We start from the raw sequence: 21,828 nt of genomic DNA on the forward strand, positions 1-21,828 counted from the left end.
CCGTGGCCACAAGAACAACACCATCATGAACAGACAGACGAAGGTGCAAGGCATGGTAGTTGCGAAGGGGATCCGATGCCTGGCCCTTGGTCCTGTCCGACCAACCCCGTTGAACAAAACCGATCACCTGACGCAGGACCGCGTCCCGCGCAGTAGCCGACGCAACCTGCGAACCTGTAAGTGGAAAACCCTCGACCGCACGACGTTCTTCCTCATCAATGTGGAAACAGAGTAGTTCATCATGATCGAAAACCGGGTCGGGGCCCATCGGCAATCGCGATAATGCGTCAGCGTTGGCGTGCTGGGCCGTGGGGCGATAGTGAATCTCATAGTGAAAACAAGACAAGTATAAGGCCCAACGTTGCAGGCGGTGAGCTGCCTTATCCAGAAGCGACGCCGATGGGCTGAACAGAGAGACCAGCGGCTTGTGGTCGGTGATGAGGTGAAACTTAGAACCATACAACAAAACGCTGAACTTTTTTAGAGCATAAATGATAGCGAGCGCCTCCTTTTCGATTTGAGAGTAACGCCATTGCGCATCGTTGAGGATCTTGGAAGAATAGGCGATGGGTCGTTCCGACCCATCCTCATACCGATGGACGAGAACAGCCCCTAGGCCATACCATGACGCGTCAGTCGCCAGAACCAAGTGCTGACCCGGACGGAATGTGGCAAGACAAGGCGCCGACTGCAAATGAGCCTTCAGGCGGACAAAAGCCTGCTCACACTCGGCGGACCAACAGAAAGGGACATTTTTGCGTAACAGTTGATGCAGAGGATGAGCTACCACCGCCGCGGATGGAATGAATTTGTGATAATAAGCAATCTTGCTTAGAAACGCCTGAAGTTCTTTGACCGTAGACGGCCGGGGTAGAGCGTTAATGGCCGCAACGTGCTGACGTAGAGGACGTATACCCTCACGGGACAAGTGGAAACCAAGATACTCCATGGAGGGTTGGAAGAACTGTGACTTGTCCAGATTGCACCTCAACCCAGCCGAATGCAAAACCCGAAACAGTGAACGCAAATTGCGAAGGTGCTCCTCAGTGGAGGTCCCCGTGACAACAATGTCATCCAGGTAGTTGATGCAGCCGGGAACGGAAGCCGTGAGCTGTTCCAAAAACCGCTGAAAAATGGCCGGCGCACTAGCAACGCCAAATGGTAACCACTGGTACTGATACAACTCACAAGGAGTGTTGATGACGAGAAATTCCTTGGAAGAAGCATCCAACGGCAACTGATGGTACACCTCCAATAAGTCAAGTTTGGAAAAGAACTGGCCCCCAGCGAGCTTGGTAAATAACTCCTCAGGACGGGGAAGAGGATAAGTGTCAATGAGGCTCTGAGTGTTGACAGTGGCTTTAAAATCACCACACAATCGCAGACTCCCGTTTGGTTTAGACTGTACAGCACCTACATCACACCACGCGTCTATTTGCGCACCAGCAGCGTGAAACACTTCAAAGGATTGAGCGATGCTTAGAACTTCTGACAACGACGGGTTTGGCAGTTGTGGGGCATGTTGCCGAACTTCTTTATCAGGAGCAAGCCGTAGAATAGCATCCCTAACCATTGAATCAGCATAAGACTCATGATGAGTGTCCGTGACAAACTGACATTTCCTACTCAGACCGTGTAGTTCCGCCGCCCAAGACCGGTAAGATTGATGGGGCTCTTTACGACACCGGTAAAACGCCACGTGGGCGGCAACGACGTGGGTGTTTTTTCGGCAATAGTTAGACAATAAGTCACACATTTCTTGGAAGGACAGAGAGGCAGGTTCCCGCAGAGGGGCTAACTGAGATAGCAGCTGATAGATCCGTGGGGAAATCCAAGATAGAAATAACGACTTACACATAGGAGCATCGACAACGCCGAAAGCCAAGAAGTGTTGCCGCAAACGCTTCTCATAATCCTCCCAGTCTTCAGCGGCCTCTTTGTAAGGAGGGAATGGAGGCGGAGAAGAGGAAGACAGACGATGAGTAAGCGACGTCGACAACGCCTGAATAGCAGCCGTCAGCTGTGTTTGTTGTCCAATGAGCGCTTGCATAAGCTGTTCCATGTCTGCCCCGTCACGAACACACAAATCCACAACGCAGTGAAAATATCCCATCCTCGTTGCCAAAAAGTGTTATAACCTTTAATCACTAATAATTGCATGGATATTCAAACACACTCACTTAGAAACAATAGCTCGTTACATGACAACAACTCAGTGTCTCTTATTCGACTGCCGTGCCGTGACGTGCGGCCGGCGCCGTTCGTAGCTAGGTAGCGCTCCCGCACTCAGCCGAGTTGCGGAGTGCCTCTATCGCCGTTTGCGCGTACTGTCGTGGCGGCACTGTAAATGTCGTGGCACTGTCACAACAAGTGCGAACCTGAGGCAGCCTTCATCATGACAAAGTGTGTGGCCAATTCTCTAGAGAAAATGGTAACCACAAATCCAAGAGATGCAAGCTGGTTCAGTTCCACTTTGACTTGGAAGCATATGCTACAGAAATCTGGCTAGCACGAAACAATGTAGGGCAAGCCGGTTGCTTCAAGGTTACGTGGGCTCAAAAGTCTGTGGCGCATCCCTAGGCCTTCCGCAAAGACAGCCTGAAATTATGAGCACAGATATTCCAATGATTGGTAGGGGAATTTGGCAGATACCAACTGTAAGGTGTCTGTGACTGAAACGCAAAAGGCCTGGAAGGCATCAAACCCTAAAAGGTTTACTGACCTAGCATCATTGATGATAATGAAGGTAATGGTCTGAGTTACTGATCTTTAGGTAAATTTAGCAGTAAATTGGCCAAGCAAGGGGATTTGCTGTTTACCATATCCCATAGGTGCCTGTTTATCAGCAACGGCAGTGAAGAGCCAAGATCTGAATATTTTTGGACATTAAGCAGAAGAGCTGTCATGCCAGTGCCTATCTGCAAGTACAGCTGTTGCAAGAGAGCCAAAATGTCAATAAAAAGCTTTTTGGAATCCCAATTAGCAGCTGGCCCTGGCAATGACGCTTCCCGTATATCCATATCTGTTTTCACATATGCTGCATTCTGTGCAGTCGAGTGCAGACTATCACAATGTAGACTTATTAATGACACTTACAACAGATGGCCCAACACTGGGGACACTCTGATGTATCATGTTGTGAGTAACAAGACACACACAACGGCAACCAGGAATGGCAGCCAGAACTCTGTTTATGTGCTGCACGGAAGTCACCGAACTGGACAGATTTTATTGCCATGACTTCGTTCTCTCTAGAAACAGTGGATGCAGTAGGGCCATCCTATATCGCCATGACATTGTACCGTATTTTCAGTTGCCGAACAGTGGAATGTGAGACCTCATAAGACTGGGCAATGAAGAAAACCTCTTTCAGGGAGTGGTTTTCTAATTGGAGGGCCTCTTGATCGACTTCTTTATCCAGGGCAGAGTGGATGACAACCTAAGGAACCGTGACATCTTCATACGACTCTTTTGACCTGGCCATAACAAAATGGCTAAGGACAGGGAGTGGCCCAGGCATGATAAGACTGATGGGGCTGATTCTTGCATTGGCAAAATTAAACCCTAGCAGTAACAACATGCATGTGCAGTAACAACATGCATGTGGCAGGAATAGTAGGAAGACAAAAACAAGCATGAATTCTCAAACGACAAAGAGGAATGTACCTGCAAGGGAGCCAGCTGCCACAATGCCTGATATGATGTGGGAGAAATCCAGTGCAACATGTCTGCATCTGTAACATGGAAGGCACGGAAATGTTGTAGTAGGCAATGTTTGTGTGCTACCCAATCTTTCACTGCCTCATCAAACGGCTGGATCATAGGAGAAAACATAGCCAGAGATGAAGGGGGAGTGATTGACACTGGCAGAGTCAGTCACATTACTGTAAGAAGTTCTGTCTGTTGCTGCACCAATATTTGAAGCAGAGATTCCGTGTCACAACAATATGCGAAAAGAACCATACAACAAAACACATGAAAGACAACTCTACTCCTCACCAGTGTCTTCTGACTACAAGAATACACAGACAATGACAGACACAGCACTTCATCACTTCCAAAATACTTGTACAGGAAACCACTTGCTATTGAAGGTCTGCACTACTAGTTCAATACAGATTGTCCGAATGTCAATACATGACTGAGAGTGAGGCTGGCTGGGCCCAACTCTGTAAGCCACGATCCAGCCAATAGAGAGCACAGCACAGGGGCTGCACATGTATCCACGAGTGGAGGACTCTGCTAGTGCTAGTGTCTTCACATCTGTGCTGCGCTTAAAATCTGCGCACCCGGATCGAGGGTGTGGAATCTACACAGGTCACTACATTCTGTTACTTGCTCCATCCAATGTAAACCCACTGATTTATACTTCTGGTGCCTGTTCATCAGTTTGTAACTGCATAGTGTGAGTCTCTGTAAGATTAAGGATTAAACTTTTGCTGTGAACTAACATTAATCCTGTTCCATTATTCTCCTTACTGTGGTTGGTATGGCTGTGTTTGGGCACTTTATCAATATGTTCGTGTCATCTGAAAATATTACACATTTCCAAGAGCCATCCAGTGTCCCGTTCATGCTGATCTGGAACAGGAATGTGCCAAACACTGAACCTTACAGGTCACCAATGTTTCCCTTCTCTGAATTTAATCTTATTCCTATAATACCATGTGTCAATGTGACCCCTCTGTTTTCTATTGCTAACACTTTGCTGTCCGCACATTTCATACAAATTTATTCACTTGCCACTTGCAGCACTGATTTGGATTATTTGGCTTGTCACCGGCCGTTCTTGACATTATCCCCGATTATAAATTGTTAAATTTTACTAATCTCATCGTTAGTTCTCATAAGTTGTCAACCCTGTTCCCCTACTTTCATGAAATTTTCAAGATATACATACATAAATAAATACAAAATTTGTTTGTTTCATGTATTTGTTTATTTTCATTACCTTTGGTACTTAGTACTTTTCTTTCATATGATATGCAGCAAAACAGTCTCCAAGATGTAACACAACCCCATAACACTTGCGCATTAAGTTTGTTGTTGTTCTTCTGTTGTTTTTGGAACATACATGGCAGTTTCTTCGTTTCCATTTATTCGTTTCCGAAATTAGTATTAGTTAACGTTGCTTTATGTGACCGGATTTTTTCAGATTTTTTTAAATTGAGTAATTGGTTTTTCCTCATTTTCTTTGAGTGTCAGTCAAAGTGGCATTATGTACTATAGAGATCATTCGTATTGTTTTAGTTTTCGAAGCTCTCCATACCTGTACGAGTCCTTCACCTTCCCATTGATGACCAGATTCTTCAAACACATTGACTTTTGCATGCTTTAATTTTTCTGGAAATCCTCTATTTTGCTGTATTGTTCCACAAACTCAAATTTTCTTTTCAAGTAACTTCTCTGCAAATTCTACATTGTTATAATAATTATCCATGTAGAGGTGATGCCATTTTCCATAAGACGGTGTCAATAGTTTCATTACTGTTTTTGCTAAAGGTTCTCCAGCGCTGGAATAAATGTATCCCGTACTCGAATCACACAGCATCCAAATGAGTATGCCATATTTCGTAATTTTCGACAGATTATAAACTTTAAAATTTCCTTCATCGATTGAGGTGCTTTGACTTATATGAAACGTTTCTTTAAGCTTTTTGGAAAAATGGCCAGTTATGAATTGCACTTTGAAAAGCCGGTGGGCATTATCCAGTTTATTGTTGTTGTTGGAAAAATGTAAAAATGAGAACATTTGTCTGAATCAGTTGTAGGATATGGTTTTGGGAAATATCAGTGTGTCTATCAATGGATTCGTTGACCAGTAATCATCAATCCACTAAAGTGCTGTCACCGGCCACTGCGCGATACTATGCTCATGACACCACTGTGGTGTCCCCGGCCACTGAGAGATACTATGCACGTGACACCACTGTGGTGTCGCCGGCCGTTAACTGGTATTTTGCACATGACACCACTGTGGTGTCGCCAGCCATTACCGCTATTTCATGCACGACACCACTGTGATGGCACCGGCCATTGATTGCCATTTCACACACGACACCACTTTGGCGTCGCAGGCCGTTGACCACTATTTCACTGTGGTGTCGCAGACCGTTGATTGCTATTTCACAGCATGACACCACTGTAGTGTCGCCGGATGGCGTAGTGTTAAGATATACCACTTTAGTTTCCCTAGTTTTTTTTTGTATCATCTAAACAACTGAAAGCCTTGGCAAGATGCCAAGAGGATAATTTTTCTTGTTTAATTCTACCAGAATTAAGTTTATGAGATAACATAATGTTTTTTCAATTATTGAAACCTCCACAGACACCAACACATGCTATTTGTAAAATGTCATTGTCAAATACAACGTTCAATATTCTATTGACAGCTAACCTCTCAAAATAAAACAAAAATTGAGACCAAAGAAAGGGAGTGGATGGGTCCATAGTTAGAGGCGATGTACTTCTTTCTAATTTTATAAATGTATAGTAGAACCACGTAGTTAGTATTTCACAAAATACACCTCAACTGTCGACCAGTTATAGAGGGAGCTCAAAAGGAGAGCAACCAGTCAGCACACAATTTGTACTCTGGTTGAAATACCAAGGTAGTCAGTGGAGTTACTGCTTTCTCAATGACCTAATCATTTGTCTGATATGTTTTACAATTGATTTGGTAAAACTGATACCTGTTGTTGGAGTATTCAGTGCCAGTCTCAATAACGCGAATGAATCTCCTTTAAATCGTTTAATTTTTGTAGCTATTTTTCCAGCAATTGTTGTGAAAAAGTCATTGAATTAAGTTGGCAATGACTTGAATTTATCATATTTTGTCTCACTGTTACTAGCGACAAAGTCTCTCAAAATAATTTGTCTTACTGAGTTTATTCATTTCACGTTTATAATGCTCAAAACTGTATAAGCACAGCTGCAAGAGCACAAAAGACTAGTAGCCATGTCCCATCCAAGTGGCTGTTTGTGGGTAATGTATGAAGGGTTGTGCCTAACTGTGAAGGATGCTTAGATATCTACACCAATACTCTACAAATCAGTGTGGAGTGCTTGGCAGAGAGTACTTCCCATTGTACCAGTTATTATGGCTTCTTCCCATTCCACTAACTTATGGAGCACAGGTAGAATGATGGTTTAGACACACCGGTGCACTCTATAATTAGTCTAATCGTGTCCTCAGTAGTATGAAAGGAGATGACGTATATTCCTAAATTCATAATTTACGCCAGTTCTTGGAACTTTGTATGTAGGTTTTCTTGGGATAGTTTGTTTCCATCTTAAAGCAACTGCCAGTTCAGTTTTTTCTGCATCTCAGTGACTCTTTCCCATGGGCCAGATGGCCTGTGTCGGACCCTCTCCTCTGCCACCAGCTTTTCTGAACTGCATACATGGGAGTTATTCTTACAACACATTCTCCACCAAAAACCGGCCTGGCCTCAACCTATAGTAACTTATTGTCCCTACACCCTCCACTCATCAGTTTCCACCCACTGTGTCCTATCATCTCCTGACTATTCACATCCACTCACCTTCGCTAAATGTCACCGTCTGCCAATGCACCTGGCCATCTTTCCCCTTCCCTGCTCCTCTCTTCTCCCCCTCTCCCTGCCCGTACCCTCCCGATGCTGTGCCTGGCCGTCTCGTTGAGTCTCGTCTAGTCACTGCTCGCACTAGAGTCTCGTCTAGTCACTGCTCTTCTCTCCCCAACCTGTACCCTGCTATCCCTCCCCATTCCCTGGCCCACACCAGATTGCCGCTCAACATTATAGTCACATTCGGTGATGGCAGTCATGTGTGCACAAAGTGTGCTCGCTTGTGTGAATGCGTACGTTGGTTTTATTTTGTGAAGAAAGCTAAATGTTTAAAACTCTTTTCATTGTGCCTGTCTGAAACTCAGTGTCACTTTTGTGGCAATTAGTAATCTAGCCTTTTCCTAGTATTATCAACATAAAGCAATTTTCATGCTGATTCCAAAACCTGTCTTAAATTTTGCAAGTCTAATATTTTCAAACTAATTGGATTATGAGTTATATTTTACTAATATTAATTCAGCTGATGAATTTGCATTATAGATGTATGTGTAAAACATGATGTTTTATTCTCCAGCATCAGTTGAAGAAATACTACTTTTTAAAACAGTCATTGAAATGAATTCTGAAATTACACAACAACTTCCTTTGTTAACATATGACACAATTTTGGAACTAGGCAAATGAAACCTATTATCATATTATGGTTTTTGTTGTTACAGCTCCTCTCAGTTCATGGTAGCAAAATATGGGGTGATGAATTAAACTGGTTTCAACATCCAAAATATGGATTTCTTAAGGAATCCTAAAATAAAATTTCAGAAGGATTGTATAGTATCTATGGAATAAGCAAACAATCAACAGTGTTGTTCTGTTGTTATAAATATATCTTACGTATTCACCAGATAATAAATTTAGGTTACAGTTAAAGAATTTGTTCTCGGTGCCACAATTGAATTTTTTGGTAACTGATACTCAATTATGAAATGACATCGCACTCTCCAGTCAAGATAACAAGTTGTGTCCTCCCTATGAAGAAATCCTCAATGCAGTCACAAATTTTGCTTGCCATCCCCACACTTTTGATAATAACTGTAGATTTGGTACTGAGTAAAATGCTTTTCAGAAATCATGAAATACTGCATCTATTCAACTGCCTTGATCCACCACTTTCAGAATTCATGTATGAAAAGTGTGAGGTGGGTTTCACATGATCAATGCTTTTTGAATCCGTGCTAGTTGGCATGGCGGAGGTCATTCAGTTTGAGATACTTCACTGTGTTTAAGCTCAGAATATGTTCTAAGATTTTTTGTATGACAGAATTTTTGATCACACTGCTATCCCCACTGTCTGAGCATTGTAAGTTATAAGACACTGTTCAAAAGAACAAGGTAAATGTGTATCAAAGTCCTGTATGTTAAATCTATTTTGGTACGGGCAGTACCTGTGGTCTTATTGCACGGCTTGAGATCTTCGCTTTCAATATAGGCAACAATTAAAACCATTCGCCATCTACTGGCTGTGTTATGTGTTCCAGTGTCAGGTGACACTTCAGAAGGAAATAAGTAAGTATCAGTGTTCCTGTGTTTTCTTGTGAGGCACAGAGATTGCAATTGTCATTTGCACACATTGTATTCAACCAAGCTCATTTAATGCAACAGCTTAATGCAGTGCAACTTGCAAGGGCAGTCTGTTTGATCCAAAAAGGATGGACTTTCAGTCTTATTGCTGCAGACGGCAATGTCTCTCCACTAGTCATCCATAGGCTGTGGACATGCTACAGGGAGACAGGTCAGTACAACGTCAGTTGGACAAGATTACTAACACATTATAACCCCACATGAAGACCGTGCATTGCGGTGGCATATGAATACAGCCAGAGCACTACAACACAATCTCAGGAGGCCCAGTGGAGCCACTGTGTTTGATCAGACTGTAATGAACAAATTACTAGATCCAGATATCCTGTTTGAGTACACTGCTTGACGCAACATCATCTTGCTGCTTGCCTTCAGTTCTATCGTTCCTATGTCAACCGGCAACTTCGTCACTAGCAGAACATGTTATTAGCAAATAAGTCCAGAAATCCTCTGGGGCCAGATGATGGCCATATTCATGCGCATGGAGAGTAGTACCTGTGAAATGTTGTTATGGAAACTGACAGATTTCCAAAGTTCTGTGATATTTTGGGGAGACTTCAGTGTTGATCTTGTCATCGTACATGGTCGCATTACCACCAGGCAGTACATCAAACATTTCCTGTTGGACATTTGGTGGCTGACACATGTGGTGGTGGCCCTGAATTTCTTCTAATGCCAAGGCCTATGTGGCAGGTGTAGGCAGGGATGTCTTGAGAAGCCTGGATACTGAAGTAATGGAATGGCTGGCAGTGAGTCCTGACCTAAACTCCATAGCGCATATGCAGGACATGTTTGACAGGTGTGTTCATGGTTGTCCTGTTTCACCACAGACTCTCAAATATCTGTATGGGCTCTCATCGAAGTATGGAAACGGATACCACATGGCGACCTCTGTAGACTTACATGGAGCATGCCACATTGGTCTCAGGCAGTGATAAATGCTCATGGAGGTAGACAGTGGCTCCACTGGGCCTCCTGAGATTGTGTTGTAGTGCTCTGGCTGTATTCATATGCCACCGCAATGCACGGTCAGAAAATGAAAGAGATAGAAAACTAAAAGGGAGTAGTCACAGTGAAGAAATTTTGAGGCCAAAGAAATTAACATGAATTAGGGCCAGGTGGGTGAACTAAGGTCACATTGTAACACCATTGCCAACTGTGGAGTTCTGAGAAACTGGTGTCTGGAGGAAGAGTCCATATGGTATGTGTGGTGAAACAGGTGCCAAGGTCACAACTGTCATGTTGTGCTTTGAAGCCAGAAACTACAGGATGGCCACAGCAATTGGGTTTACTAATAATGGTAATAACAAATATTCCAGCAAGAACCTGCAAACAAAGAGAGATTACATCTCTAAACGGATATGCCACTTAATATATGTACAAGACAAATGTTCACAGTACTCCCAGCACTCAATCACATAAAAAAGGGTTATCAAGACAAATCCTGAAGCAAATGGATGTTACAGATATTGGATGGTATTCTTGTGGCTCACTTCTGCTATCTTCTTCATAAACTGGAGTGGCCTGTGCTTTCTTCCAACTATTGGGCACATATTTTTGTTCAAGGACTCTACAATAGATTATAGCTAAAAGAGAGCCTAACATAGCCATAAATATGGTACAGAACCTGGTAGGAATACTGTTGGGCCCAGGAGATTTTTTAGGTTTACTGATTTCAGCTGTTTCTCAACACCACTGACACTAATATGCACATAACTCATTTTTGCAGTGGTGAAAGAATTAAATTAGGGCAGTAATTCTGGATTTTCCTTTGTGAAAAGGACCATTTGAAAACAGAGATCATTATTTCTGCTTTTGCTTTTCTATTCACGATTTCAGTTACTGTATCGTCAGTTAGTCTGGACACACACACTTTGACATCACCAACAGCCTCTACATTATGAACAGAATTTCTTCAGGTTTTGAAAGAGATCTTTTGATAATATTCTGCTACGTAATCACTGGAAGCTTCACACATTGCCCTCTTGACAGCCAAGGGCATTTCATTCATCATCACAGCATCACTCTGTCTATAGTCCTATGCCCTGTTTTGTACCTGTTATGCAGCAGTTTCTGTTTCTTTAGAAGCTTCTATGCAATGACTGTAAGTTATTGAGGGTCATTCTCATTGGTTCATAGTCATGTCACAGTTCTTACACATGCTCCTGTCAAGAGCTAAGTGTTTTGATTTTCTTTTTACCTCTTTATCTAGTTTGCTAAACATATAAATCATTCTATTTGTTTTAGTTGCCCTTTGTAGTTTGGCAACAAAACTGCATTATCATCATTGATAGCAGTTTCAGTGCAGACACTCTCAAAGATGTCAGGTCTGTTTGTTGCCATTAGATCCAATCTATTTCCATCATGTGTGGGCTTCCAAACTATTTGTTCAAGGTAATTCTGAGAGAAGGCATTTAACAATGTTTCTCAGGATATTTTGTCACATTCATCACTCACAAAACTGAAATTTTCTCCAATTCATTATTAGATGATTAAAATATACCACAATAATGGGAGTATGACTGGGGAACTTCCATACTAATGAACTTTGTTTTTTTCTAAAGATTTTGGTCACACCTGGAGGTGAATCTGGTGTTTGGTAAAAGGATACGATTATAAATATATACCCATCTGTGACACTGAGTCTTCACAAAACAATCTCACATGCAGCTTCAATTTCTATCTCCCTGTTGGTGGATTTGAGTTTCTTGTCTACTGAAACAAATACATTGCCTCCATTCACCATTAACCTATGCTTTTGATTTTCCGCAAAATAATCACTGCTATCAGTTTCAGGACTTAACAAGCTTTCTGTATGTAGCAGTAAGTCAGCTCCACTGCTTTTTAGGAGCCTTCCAACTCTGGCTCTCAACTGTGAATGCTTCGGCCTACTTTTTAGGAGCACTTCCAACTCTGGCACATTATTGGGAATGCTTCAGTAGTTAACCACTGGGATTTTAATTATCTCAGAATACTGACACTTTATATTGACACTTTCAGGTCTCCTACAGTTATCATTATCTGGAATGGATGAAGAAAAACGTTTTGTGCATCCCACAAGCAATCAATTACCTGGGTAGTAACCTCTACAGTTCTTAATCAACCACTCAGTTATATACTTACAATATCAACTCTCTTCAGGTGTTTGTTGTGGCCATTGGCACTTGGTGGCCTCTTCTCTTCCAGCTCTTTCTGGGTTTCCAATATCTGTGATACGAGATGCCCATGTTGTGCATCAGGAACTGGGCCATCTGCTGGCACTGGAGATGGCTGTCAAAAACAGTGCACCAACTTTATTTTACATCTGACAGTAACGTATTTTCTGTGCAATGAAAAAATTAAACATTAAAATGTTATAATGTACACAATTTCAAGGAGAGGACGTGAAGTTATGCTTATTATTAAACTGAGTACTTAAGTATAATATTTTCAAAGGTCTACTTGAAAAATAATATTTGTGGAATTATTAAATACCTTTAGTTGACATGCACTGCACACAGAAACATATTACAGCACAGAGGCTTTACTAGCTTTAGAGCTATGGCCCTTTTTCTAACTTAAGTACACACAACCCTAGAAGCAATTAATGACACTGCAATCTCTTTTTGATGTGGTTATGGTAATTCTGATGTGGTTCCTCAAGAAGAGCAGCAATCTTTTCAGTAGTTGCAAGGGGTCAACAGTTTGGATGACTGACAAATCTAGCCTTGTAACATCAAATGTGTTGATACATCTAATAGCTGAAAGCACGGAGAAACTACAGCCCTAATTTTTCCTGAGGGCAGGCAGCTAAATACAGTTAAATGATGATGGCGTCCTCTTGGGTAAAATATTATGGAGATAAAACAGCCCCGAATTTGGATCTCCAGGCGGGAACTACTAAAGAGGATATCGTCATTAGGAGAAAAAGAAAAAAAAAAAAAAAAACTGTTACTCTATGGAGCATGGAATGTTAGACCCCTCAATCGGGCATGTAGGTTAGAAAATTTAAAAAGGGGAAATGGATAGGGTAAAGTTAGATATAGTGGGAATTAGTGAAGTTCAGTGGCAGGAGGAACAGAACTTCTAGTCAGTTACATATAAGGTTATAAATACAAAGTCAAACAGAGGTAATGCAGGAGTGAGTTTCATAATGAATAAGAAAAAAAGAATGCAGGTAAGCTATTGTGAACAGCACAGTGGACACATTATCATAGGAAAGGTAGGCTAGAAGCCCACATCCACCACAGTAGTACAAGTTTATATGCCAGCTAGCTCCACAGGTGATGAGTAGACTAAAAGAATGTATGATGAGATAAAATAAATTATTCAAATAGTTAAGGAAGACGAAAATGTAATAGTACTGGGAGACTGGAAGTCAATAGTGGGAAAAGGAAGAGAAGGAAAAAGAGTTGTTAAATATGGACTGGGGGGGGGGAAAGGAATGAAAGAGGAAGCTGCCTGGTAGAATTTTGCACAGAGCATAATTTATCATTGCTAACACTTTGTTTAAGAATTGTGAAAGAAGAATGTACGCATGGAAGTGACCTGGAGACACCAGAACGTTTCAGACTGATTATACTGTATTATGGTAAGACGGAGATTTTAGTACCAGATTTTAAATTGTAAGACATTTCCAGGGGAAGATATGGACTCTGACCACAATTTATTGGTTATGAACAATAGATTAAAACTGAAGAACTTGCAAAAAGGTAAGAAATTAAGGAGGAGGATATTATAATATCCATTCCCCAGGTTAATTAAAATAATGTACTAATTCTCTCTTGAATGAATGTGTACTGTACTGGGCAATAGTGCATATAAAAAAGTAGAGAGAGAGAGAGAGAGAGAGAGAGAGAGAGAGAGAGAGAGAGAGAATATTATGAATGTTTGTGAAGTTCATTGCATGACTTTTCCTAACAAAAATCCTGAAGATTCTCTGAAAATAATTACTATTATTATTATTATTATTATTATTATGAGAAAACCTTTCTCAGACGTTATGTCTGGTTAAAAATGGAAAGTGACGCTGACCTTGATCAAGCGTGACTTCCTTTTAACTGTACAGTATATGTAACATATACTGTACAGTTAAAAGGAAGTCACGCTTGATCAAGGTCAGCGTCACTGCATTTAGGAACTTTCGGGTACTTGAATAATTACAGATTTCTGTAGTGGAATATATACGTTTGGCTGTAGCTGTATTGCGTTCATGTACTGGTGGATATTGTGTGGTATGACTCCTGTAGTTGATAGTATAATTGGTATAATGTCAACTTTATCCTGATGCCACATGTCCTTGACTTCCTCAGACAGTTGGATGTATTTTTCAATTTTTTCTCCTGTTTTCTTCTGTATATTTGCTGTATTGGGTATGGATATTTCGATTAGTTGTGTTAATTTCTTCTTTTTATTGGTGAGTATGATGTCAGGTTTGTTATGTGGTGTTGTTTTATCTGTTATAATGGTTCTGTTCCAGTATAATTTATATTCATCATTCTCCAGTACATTTTGTGGTGCATACTTGTATGTGGGAACGTGTTGTTTTATTAGTTTATGTTGTAAGGCAAGCTGTTGATGTATTATGTTTGCTACATTGTCATGTCTTCTGGGGTATTCTGTATTTGCTAGTATTGTACATCCGCTTGTGATGTTGTCTACTGTTTCTATTTGTTGTTTGCAAAGTCTGCATTTATCTGTTGTGGTATTGGGATCTTTAATAATATGCTTGCTGTAATACCTGGTGTTTATTGTTTGATCCTGTATTGTAATCATGAATCCTTCCGTCTCACTGTATATATTGCCTTTTCTTAGCCATGTGTTGGATGCGTCTTGATTGATGTGTGGCTGTGTTCTATGATACAGGTGCTTGCCATGTAGTGTTTTCTTTTTCCAATTTACTTTCTTTGTATCTGTTGATATTATGTGATCTAAAGGGTTGTAGAAGTGGTTATGAAATTGCAGTGGTGTAGCCGATGTATTTATACAAGTGATTGCTTTGCGTATTTTGCTGGTTTCTGCTCGTTCTATAAAGAATTTTCTTAAATTGTCTACCTGTCCATAATGTAGGTTTCTTATGTCGATAAATCACCTTCCTCCTTCCTTTCTACTTAATGTGACTTTACTGTTGCTGAATGTATGTGATGTATTCTATATTTGTGGCATTGTGATCGTGTAAGTGTATTCAATGCTTCTAGGTCTGTGTTACTCCATTTCACTACACCAAATGAGTAGGTCAATATTGGTATAGCATAAGTATTTATAGCTTTTGTCTTGTTTCTTGCTGTCAATTCTCTTTTCAGGATTTTTGTTAGTCTTTGTCTATATTTTTCTTTTAGCTCTTCTTTAATATTTGTATTATCTATTCCTATTTTTTGTCTGTATCGTAGATATTTATAGGCATCTGTTTTTTCCATCGCTTCTATGCAGTCACTGTGGTAATCCAATATGTAATCTTCTTGTTTAGTGTGTTTTCCCTTGACTATGCTGTTTTTCTTACATTTGTCTGTTCCAAAAGCCATATTTATATCATTGATGAATACTTCTGTTATCTTTAGTAATTGGTTGAGTTGTTCATTTGTTGCTGCCAGTAGTTTTAGATCATCCATGTATAGCAAATATGTGATTTTGTGTTGGTGTGTTCCAGTAATATTGTATCCATAATTTGTATTCTTCACTTAAAACTTCCAGGCTGATAGGCTGTGGTCGAAGTATAAAACTCTCCCCTGACGTTTCGTCTCCAGCTGCGGGAGACATCCTCGGAGGTAAAGCGGTGAACTGCGAAGAGAACTCGATGAAGCATGATTATATAGGCAGTGCAGAGGGCGCCACTGTCGATCACGTGGCGTCGGCTATGAGATTGTCTCTGGTAATGCCAACATTCTCGATTGAAAGTAATCGATCGTCACGCTTGCGGTGCAACGCTGACATCCAAATTTTATCCAGTTTAACACCTTCGTCTTTCCTGTTAAAATTATTACGATGTTTATCAATCTCGATAGCCATATTTAAATATGTCTGCTTGTGTCTGTATATGTGTGGATGGATATGTGTGTGTGTGCGAGTGTATACCCATCCTTTTTTCCCCCAAGGTAAGTCTTTCTGCTCCCAGGATTGGAATGACTCCTTACCCTCTCCCTTAAAACCCACATCCTTTCGTATTTCCCTCTCCTTCCCTCTTTCCTGATGAGGCAACAGTTTGTTGCGAAAGCCTGAATTTTCTGTGTATGTTTGTGTGTCTATCGACCTGCCAGCGCTTTCGTTTGGTAAGTCACATCATCTTTGTTTTTAGATATATTTTTCCCACGTGGAATGTTTCCCTCTATTATATTAATGTTAAATAATTTAGTTAGATGTGAATGTGTTGAGGTGAACTTCTTTAGCCAGAAATTTGGTATTTTATCTTTTCCAGGGGCTTTCCAATTGTGCGTAGAATTAATTGCTCGGGTGACTTCATGTTGAAAAATTATCACTCCAGGCATTTGTGGTATCATCTTGTATGTGTCCGTTTCTGCTTGTATCCACCGTGCATGTCTGTTATGTTGTACCGGGTTTGACCATTTGTTGCTCCAGAAGTGTTTCATGTCTGTTATGTTTGGTGGATTGTCTATTTTAATGTGTGTGTTATCTATTGTCTGGTAAAATCTCTTTTGGTTTGTGTTGAATGTTTGGTTTTGTTTCCTTCTATTTTCACTTTTTTTCTATCTTCTAAGTAGTTTGGCCAATGCTTGTAATTTCTGCTTCTTTTCATCTAATTGCTCTATCGCTTCTTGTTGTGAGATTTTACCTAACCTTTTTCGTTTTTTGTGTGATATTTCATTTCTTATAAATTATGTTAGCTGTCCGATGTCTCTTCTCAGTTTTTCTATTCTGATCTGTAGCCTGTGTTGCCATGATGGTTTTGTGGGTTTCTTCTGTGTGTTGGTTGGTTCTGATCTCTGCCTAGTGTGTATATTTAGTGTAGTGAGTGCTCCTATATAAACCAGTAGTTGTAACCCTTCCATAGTTGTATTTTCATTTATTTTGTTGTGTATGATTGTGTTGATAGTTGTTATTGTTGTTTTGACTTGTGGGTTATTTGGCGGTCTATGCAAGAATGGTCTAATGTCTGTATTTGTGTCCTTGTATTCTATATATGCCAGCTGAAATTTTTCTTCTATATCTAAAATGTGTGTCACTTCGTGGTCTTTTTGTGCTTGTTCTGGTGGCTGTCTTAAGATTTCGTTTTCCTCTGATTGTTTAATTGATGCGTGTTGTTCTTGGTTTGTTTGCTCTGGGAAGTTTGTGTCCATTACTATATTTTCTTCTTCTTCTTCTGATTGCACATTATTTTGTTCCAGTATTTGTTGTACTTTTTGCTTGATGTTTTCTAATTCTGACTGGGGTATCCTGTTATTTTTGATTATTACACGGATCTGATCAGCTAGTCATTGTTCTGTTAAAAATTTTAATTCTGGGTATCTGGTAATAAATGTTGTGTATACTTGTGATGTGTATCCAGTTGTGTTGGTTCCTAAGTTTGTTGCTTGGTAATAACAGAACATGAGGTGTCGGTTAACTTCATCAGACCATCTCATCCCCTGTCTTTGTTTTCCTTCTAGGGTGGTTGCAGGAAGCATATCCTGCAAAACAACTCTATTTGGATTTAAATATTTTCCATGTGGCTAGCAGTATCGTTACCATTGTGGACGGGCATAGGGTTCAAGCACTGTCCCCGACCATGACAGCACTTGTCCGAGGCTTCATTAGTTCTGTCCTGAACCAACTACTCACACTAAAAAGGGGGTTAGCCCTATTAGTGGTTTGTTCTTTTCGTCGCCTTTTACGACTGGTAGAACGTACCGGAGGCCTATTCTTTTCCCGGGCCTCCACGGCGTCCTCTTGGGTAAAATATTCCGGAGGTAAAATAGTCCCCCAATCTGATCTCCGGGCGGGGACTACTCAAGAGGATGTTGTTATCAGGAGAAAGAAAACTGGCGTTCTACAGATCGGAGCGAGGAATGTCAGATCCCTTAATCGGGCAGGTAGGTCAGAAAATTTAAAAAGGGAAATGGACAGGTTAAAGTTAGATATAGTGGGAATTAGTGAAGTCCAGTGGCAGGAGGAACAAGACTTTTGGTCAGGTGAATACAGGGTTATAAATACAAAATCAAATAGGGGTAATGCAGGAGTAGGTTTAATAATGAATAAAAAAATAGGAGTACGGGTAAGCTACTACAAACAGCATAGTGAACGCATTATTGTGGGCAAGATAGACACGAAACCCACGCCTACTACAGTAGTACAAGTTTATATGCCAACTAGCTCTACAGATGACGAGGAAATTGATGAAATGTATGATGAAATAAAAGAAATTATTCAGGTAGCGAAGGGAGACGAAAATTCAATAGTCATGGATGACTGAAATTCAAGAGTGGGAAAAGAAGAGAGAAGGAAATATAGTAGGTGAATATGGATTGGGACTAAGAAATGAAAGAGGAAGCCGCCTGGTAGAATTTTGCGCAGAGCAGGCACCTGGTAGACTTTTGCGCAGAGCATAACTTAATCATAGCTAACACTTGGTTTAAGAATCATGAAAGGAGGTTGTATACATCGAAGAACCCTGGAGATACTAAAAGGTATCAGATAGATTATAAAATCGTAACACAGAGATTTAGGAATAAGGTTTTAAATTGTAAGACATTTCCAGGGGCAGATGTGGACTCTGACCACAATCTATTTGTTATGAACAGTAGATTAAAACTGAAGAAACTGCAAAAAGGTGGGAATTTAAGGAGATGGGACCTGCATAAACTGAAAGAACCAGAGGTTGTACAGAGTTTCAGGGAGAGCATAAGGGAACAATTGACAGGAATGCGGGAAAGAAATACAGTAGAAGAAGAATGGGTAGCTCTGAGGGATGAAGTAGTGAAGGCAGCAGAGGATCAAATAGGTAAAAAGACAAGGACTAGTAGAAATCCTTGGGTAACAGAAGAAATATTGAATTTAATTTCTGAAATGAGAAAATATAAAAATGCAGTAAATGAAGCAGGCAAAAAGGAATACAAACGTCTCAAAAATGATATTGACAGGAAGTGCAAAATGGCTAAGTGGGGATGGCTAAAGGACAAATGTAAGGATGTAGAGCCTTATCTCACTAGTGGTAAGATAGATACTGCCTACAGGAAAATTAAAGAGACCGTTGGAGAAAGGAGAACCACTTGCATGAATATCAAGAGCTTTGATGGAAACCCAGTTCTAAGCAAAGAAGGGAAAGCAGAAAGGTGGAAGGAGTATACAGAGGGTCTATACAAAGGCGATGTACTTGAGGACAATATTATGGAAATGGAAGAGGATGTAGATGAAGATGAAACGGGAGATATGACATTGCGTGAAGAGTTTGACAGAGCACTGAAAGACCTGAGTCGAAACAAGGCCCCCGGAGTAGACAACATTCCATTAGAACTACTGACAGCCTTGGGAGAGCCAGTCCTGACAAAACTCTACCATCTAGTGAGCAAGATGTATGAGACAGGTGAAATACCCTCAGATTTCAAGAAGAATATAATAATTCCAATCCCAAAGCAAGCAGGCGTTGACAGATGTGAAAATTACCGAACTATCAGTTTAATAAGTCACAGCTGCAAAATACTAACGCGAATTCTTTACAGATGAATGGAAAAACTGATAGAAGCCGACCTCAGGGAAGATCAGTTTGGATTCCGTAGAAATGTTGGAACATGTGAGGCAATACTGACCCTACGCCTTATCTTAGAAAATAGATTAAGGAAAGGCAAACCTACGTTTCTAGCATTTGTAGACTTAGAGAAAGCTTTTGAGAATGTTGATTGGAATACTCTCTTTCAAATTCTGAAGGTGGCAGGGGTAAAATACAGAGAGTGAAAGGCTATTTACAATTTGTACAGAAAGCAGATGGCAGTTATAAGAGTCAAGGGGCATGAAAGGGAAACAGTGGTTGGAAAGGGAGTGAGACAGGGTTGTAGCCTCTCCCCGATGTTATTCAATCTGTATATTGAGCAAGCAGTAAAGGAAACAAAAGAAAAATTCGGAGTAGGTATTAAAATCCATGGAGAAGAAATAAAAACTTTGAGGTTTGCCGATGACATTGTAATTCTGTCAGAGACAGCAAAGGACTTGGAAGAGCAGTTGAACGGAATGGACAGTGTCTTGAAAGGAGGGTATAAGATGAACATCAACAAAATCAAAACGAGGATAATGGAATGTAGTCGAATTAAGTCGGATGATGCTGAGGGAATTAGATTAGGAAATGAGACACTTAAAGTAGTAAAGGAGTTTTGCTATTTGGGGAGTAAAATAACTGATGATGGTCGAAGTAGAGAGGATAGAAAATGCAGACTGGCAATGGCAAGGAAAGCGTTTCTGAAGAAGAAAAATTTGTTAACTTCGAGTATAGATTTAAATGTCAGGAAGTCATTTCTGAAAGTATTTGTATGGAGTGTAGCCATGTATGGAAGTGAAACGTGGACGATAAATAGCTTAGACAAGAAGAGAATAGAAGCTTTCGAAATGTGGTGCTACAGAAGAATGCTGAAGATTAGATGGGTAGATCACATAACTAATGAGGAGGTATTGAATAGAATTGGGGAGAAGAGGACCTTGTGGCACAACTTGACTAGAAGAAGGGATCGGTTGGTAGATGTTCTGAGACATCGAGGGATCACCAATTTAGTATTGGAGTGCAGCGTGGAGGGTAAAAATCATAGAGGGAGACCAAGAGATGAATACACTAAGCAGATTAAGAAGGATGTAGGCTGCAGTAGGTACCGGGAGATGAAGAAGCTTGCACAGGATAGAGTAGCATGGAGAGCTGCATCAAACCAGTCTCAGGACTGAAGACCACAACAACAACACATTATTATTATTATTATTATTATTCTTTCTCTTCTCAGACATTATTATTATTATTATTATCTTTACTTTCTCAGACGTTAAGTCTGGTGAGGAATGGAGTGACGCGGACCTTTATCAAGCGTCACTTCCTTTTTGCTGTACGGTATATGTTATATTGCATTTAGGAACTTTCGGGTAATTGAACATGTATCAATAATTACGGATTTCTGTAATTGTATATATATGTTTAGATGTAGCTGTATTGCATTGATGTATTGGTGGATATTGTGTGGTATGACTCCTGTAGTTGATAGTATAATTGGTATGATGTCAACTTTATCCTGATGCCACATGTCTTTGACTTCCTCAGCCAGTTGGATGTATTTTTCAATTTTTTCTCCTGTTTTCTTTTGTATGTTTGTTGTATTGGGTATGGATATTTCGATTAGTTGTGTTAATTTCTTCTTTTTATTGGTGAGTATGATGTCAGGTTTGTTATGTGGCGTTGTTTTATCTGTTATAATGGTTCTGTTCCAGTATAATTTGTATTCATCATTCTCCAGTACATTTTGTGGTGCATACTTGTATGTAGGAACGTGTTGTTTTATAAGTTTATGTTGTAAGGCAAGCTGTTGATGTATTATTTTTGCGACATTGTCATGTCTTCTGGGGTATTCTGTATTTGCTAGTATTGTACATCCGCTTGTGATGTGATCTACTGTTTCTATTTGTTGTTTACAGAGTCTGCATTTATCTGTTGTGGTATTGGGATCTTTAATAATATGCTTGCTGAAATACCTGGTGTTTATTGTTT

At 40.4% G+C, this 21,828-nt stretch overlaps 1 protein-coding gene across 1 annotated transcript in view; it reads right to left on the reverse strand.

Annotated features, from left to right (window-relative positions):
- Positions 1-21,828, reverse strand: part of LOC126194656 (TRAF3-interacting protein 1) — a 260,931-nt gene that overhangs the window by 23,818 nt on the left and 215,285 nt on the right. Inside the window, exon 11 of the mRNA XM_049932847.1 lies at positions 12,309-12,455. Coding sequence (XP_049788804.1) covers positions 12,309-12,455 — 147 coding nt within the window. The remainder of the gene's footprint in view (positions 1-12,308; positions 12,456-21,828) is intronic.

Source organism: Schistocerca nitens, chromosome 7, assembly GCF_023898315.1.
Source record: "Schistocerca nitens isolate TAMUIC-IGC-003100 chromosome 7, iqSchNite1.1, whole genome shotgun sequence".
Classification (NCBI taxonomy): domain Eukaryota; kingdom Metazoa; phylum Arthropoda; class Insecta; order Orthoptera; family Acrididae; genus Schistocerca; species Schistocerca nitens.